The following is a 4,417-nucleotide window of genomic DNA, read 5'->3' as shown; positions in this document are numbered from 1 at the left end:
TCCTTATTTGACATGAAGATTATAAGAGCGTATAACCAAACACCTAATTCAGGTGTAACTTAAGCATGTCCTGAAGGACCCCAGAGTATTTGCTGTATGACAAAGTACTCCCGAGCCTCCAGGTTCGGAACCTGACTCGCTTCCAATGCTTCAGCATCAGGTCGTAGGTTGGAAGATACCGATAGTCTCCATGGCAAATACTGAGACTGTTTCAGGGGCGTCCTCGACGAAATAAGTTGTCGAAGTTTCCACGCATGATTTGGGAGCCAGCCCCCATATCCATGATACGTATCTTGTAGAGCACATCGACTGCTTATGGGCAGAATAGGTCGCCTTAGCTGGTCTGACACTCAATCCACAGGAGGAAGTGATCTGCACTCTTCGAGCACTGTCTGGAAGTGTAACAAATTCAATGTATATATCAATAAAGTTTAGCCACGGTCTTGGAATATGAGTCATCGGGCTCGCGGGCTAGGACACCACCGAGAAGTACGAGTTGGAGAAGGCGGCCGAGCATCGATTAAGTTGGGCAACCTACTGGAAACAGTCCTGTAATGCTTCTCCATATCAGGGATGCCAATCTCAGTTTTGTGAGTGCAGCATTACACTTGGAAAGCTGGTCCGTTCTAGACCACACCACAATCGAACCAAGATACCTACACGCGGAACTCCTCGAGGTTCCGGGTTACGAAACGCATGACACGTGTGCTACACGTCGTGCGTGACACACGCACACATGTCGTGACAGTGTCACGGCCAAGAAGAACGTCAATGCCCAGTTGACATTGTCAAATCCAAGTCCGGCACGGCCGAGCTCCTCGCCGAGGAGCTCTCGAGAAATCTCAAGAATAACATTTGAAGTATCTCAGTGAAGTATTCTTCTGCAAAACTTTCGGATATCTTGAGGTTTATCGTCATAACCTAGTGCTCGTGGACTCTCGTCATAGGTTACGGGTGTAACTGACCTCACTCACAATTGTTCCGTTAACGGTTGTCAACCGTTAACTTCAGCCGTTACGTTTCGGTCGTTTCATCGGACCTGATCGGAATGAATCCTCGTTCTACCGAATCGACCCGACCGTTATTGATGCTCGACCAGCCTGCACGGCAGAGAGGCTCTCTGAGAGGTGACGCTCTCTGAGAGAGCGAAGATTTGATGAGATAACGAGGGTGCAGGCAAACTGGACCCACAACACGTGCTATAATGCATTAAACATGTGATCTACACAGTTCGTGATTGACGTTGATCGTATGTGAGTGAAAGGCAATTCAATTACACGCGACACGTGCCACACGTCACAAGTCTAAAAGAGTCGCACGTGTCTAACTTATTCCATCGAGTAAGCCCTTGGAACAACCTTAATATTTGCCATAGAGACTACTGCCAATAGTTTATTGGTATCTTTCAACCTACGGCCTGATGCCGAAGGATCAACTCTGGAGGCGTGACGTCTCCGAAGTTGGGTAACCTCGTCGGGTTTCCGTTTAATTACTATTATCGTCGTTTTGGTGACTCTCCAAAGAATAACTTTTTCCTGCATCATGACACGTCACTACACTCTCATTATGCTGTTCTCCGCTATCTTATCAATCGGCTACTCACTGTCTCAGGACAAGAATGTATCTGTCGACAACGATATACCTGCAAACCACTGGGCTGTGAGTGCAGTGATTGAGGGAATCATCATATCATTTGAGAGACTAGTAACGGGAACAGTATATATTATATACTGTTCCCGTTACAATATATACTATATATTGTGTGACTGCTTAGGTCCTCATCGCCGGTTCCAACACTTATAAGAACTACCGACATCAAGCTGACTTATGTCATGCGTATCAGATTCTCAGAGGAAATGGTGTACCCAAGGAGCACATCATCACTTTGTCGTAAGAGAGACCTCCCTAGCACACTGCTGCCAGCTGTTTCCTCTCCTGTCAACTCCAGGTATAATGATGTTGTCAATCACCGTTATAACCCTTTCAAGGGACAACTATTTAACAAACCAACGGGTGGGCTCGTTCGTCACCTAAGGAGCCCATGAGCCCTCACTTCAAGGTGCCCGCCCTGGCGTTGATGTCTATAAAGGTTGCGAGATAGACTATAGTGGCGAGGAGGTCACGGTCAAAAACTTACAAGGAGTGAGTCTCGTTGAATGCGAGTCCATCTCTTATCCAGAATAAGTTATCCTACACAAGATATGCTTCCCTCAGCCTCGGAATCATTCTTGCTATTGCTGCGATAACATTGCAAGAATGGTTGCTTTCTGCATGCAACAACAATAATAGCAGGAACATTCAATAGTATTGCAGGTTCTAACCGGCGATAAGTCGCTAGCATCGGGGAAAGTTCTGGAAAGCACCGAGAACGATTACGTCTTCATCAATTTTGTGGGTCACGGCGATCGTGAGATAATTCTCGAAGCATCATCGAGATTATCTGAGTGATTCTTCCTCAGCGAGTACGATTTACCTCCCAGCTGAGAAAATAACTGAAGCACAACTTCAATCGTGGTTGACGACCATGGAGAAGAAAAAGATGTGGCTTGCAATTCCACAGTCATTCGCACGACACACAAAATATCATTCAGGTATAAACAGTTGGTGTTCTATGTCGAGGCATGTGAAGCTGGCAGTTTGTTCGCGGGGAGTCCTACTATTCCGGGCCAGTAAGGGTGCCATACTGGGGCATGCCGTTCGTCTGCGAAACCGGGAGCGCATGACTTCTCATATTTGGCAGATATTACGTCACAGCTTCCAATGCACAGGAGTCAAGTATTGGAACGTACTGTTTTCCAGTAGGAGTGATTCTGATCCTCATCCCACATCATGTCGGCGAAATAGATGGCCGTTCTTTCTTCAGCATGCTGTGGTTGCTAACGTATCTTTTCGCGTCTGTCTCGGAGACCTTTTCTCTGTAAACTGGATGGAGAATGAAGACTTCCTTTCCGCGACTGGCTACAATGAGACTCTGGAGCAGCAATATGACCTGGTCAAAAACGAAACCACTTTCAGGTTGGACCGCAGGAATTCACTCAGTCAAGTTTGCTTTCTCTTAGTCATGTTATGCAGTATGGAGACACCACATTCACCAACGACTCTACCCAATATTTCATGGGTAGCAGGAACGGAAAGTTCAAGTTGATCGGTTCCGATTATGCTCCTGGGTGAGTAACTGAGTATCCTGACATCTATTTCGATGATCTTCTGTGGTGTCTCGTCCTACCTTGCGGCATTGATGAGACCAATGAAGTTTATTGAATGAACGATGTGTCACAAGAAGCGATTGGCTAAACGTTTGGGTTCATTCTAGGTCCGACGCGACCGTTGAGCATGTCTTCGGGGAGTTTTTTGGACGACCGAAGCCGCAGGGCATGACGGTTGAAGAGGTAAGAACTCATTTTCCCATTTGGATATGCTGAGGGAGGAGATTGTCACGAGATCATTGGTTGGTCCTAGGAAGTCGCAAGGGAGAAGGAAAGGCTCCGCGCTATCAAGCAAGTTAGTAGCGTACCATCAAGGATGATTCCCATTCACATAAAGTAGATCCCATTCAGTCCTGGCTCACTGATCGGCCCGCATTCAGATACAGCGAGCTGAGGGAAGAAGAGGGGAAGCCGAGCAACTACAGAAGGCAGTTAGAAGTCGCTAAGGAACTCCTTCAGACCGTCGAGGAAAGGGTGAGTAGTCTATTCAGAGTAGAACAGTCGGGGTCCATCCATTGTGCTGACGACCGTTCGAAGGGACGATACACGTTCTTCAGATTCGTGAGATTGAGGAAATGATGGATCGCAATGAGCATTTACGCCTGGAACGCGATTTAGCCCACAGCTAAAAGCAAGTCCAGCCCTTGCTTTGGAGGATGTGAAGACCCATCGCTCCGATTGGCAGGAGCAACTCCTGAGGAGTTCATGCTCACGAATGTAATTGATAATGGGGAATATAGTCTTTAACTCCAAGCCTACTCCAATGGTATCGGTAGTTACTTCAGCTATCGTATGTTTTTGTAATTTCTCCGGAGTGCCACTGGCAGTATACCAGTGCAAAGATCGCATGGCTTGGCCATCCCAAATCCTTCTCGAATCTATGATAGATTATCTATCACGGTTAACAAGAGTTGGCTACTAGCAGTTTCAATTGCACTTTGTTGTGTTTCGCACTAAAAAAGTGCTGGCTGGATTATGGGCAGATTGGAACGCGCATCGCGATTCATCAGTTCAACGAGGAGCCCGGACTGTGACTCAACTCTCAACCTCGAATCAACCCCGAGTGGTTCCGAGACCAGATCGAAACTGCCTTGACAGCTGGCACTGTCAGGTCAAAATAAAGCCCACTCCTGAGACATCCAGATACACAACACTTATATTCAACTTAGCCATCTTACGTGCGATGAATGAGTGCCGCTCACTAGTTCTCT

The 4,417-nt window shown here is 47.0% G+C and overlaps 2 protein-coding genes across 2 annotated transcripts in view; both read left to right on the top strand.

Annotated features, from left to right (window-relative positions):
- Pmar_PMAR024204 (clathrin coat assembly protein ap19, putative) overlaps positions 1–859 on the top strand; it is a gene marked incomplete at both ends in the record, with an annotated part of 7,791 nt that extends 6,932 nt beyond the window's left edge. The window contains 2 exons of the mRNA XM_002774781.1: positions 339–400; positions 749–859. Coding sequence (XP_002774827.1) covers positions 339–400; positions 749–859 — 173 coding nt within the window. The remainder of the gene's footprint in view (positions 1–338; positions 401–748) is intronic.
- Positions 860–1,566: 707 nt separating this feature from the next.
- Positions 1,567–3,835, top strand: Pmar_PMAR024203 (conserved hypothetical protein; the record flags this gene model as incomplete). The annotated part of the gene is made up of 11 exons (XM_002774780.1): positions 1,567–1,659; positions 1,775–1,890; positions 1,949–2,013; positions 2,060–2,142; positions 2,314–2,391; positions 2,864–3,015; positions 3,060–3,167; positions 3,314–3,389; positions 3,460–3,542; positions 3,587–3,680; positions 3,764–3,835. 11 exons carry the CDS (start codon positions 1,567–1,569, stop codon positions 3,833–3,835), a joined length of 1,020 nt encoding a protein of 339 aa, XP_002774826.1.
- Positions 3,836–4,417: the final 582 nt, after the last annotated feature.

This window comes from Perkinsus marinus (genome assembly GCF_000006405.1).
Source record: "Perkinsus marinus ATCC 50983 genomic scaffold scf_1104296957478, whole genome shotgun sequence".
NCBI classification, from domain to species: domain Eukaryota; phylum Perkinsozoa; order Perkinsida; family Perkinsidae; genus Perkinsus; species Perkinsus marinus.
This window is presented reverse-complemented; position numbering and strand designations above follow the sequence as displayed.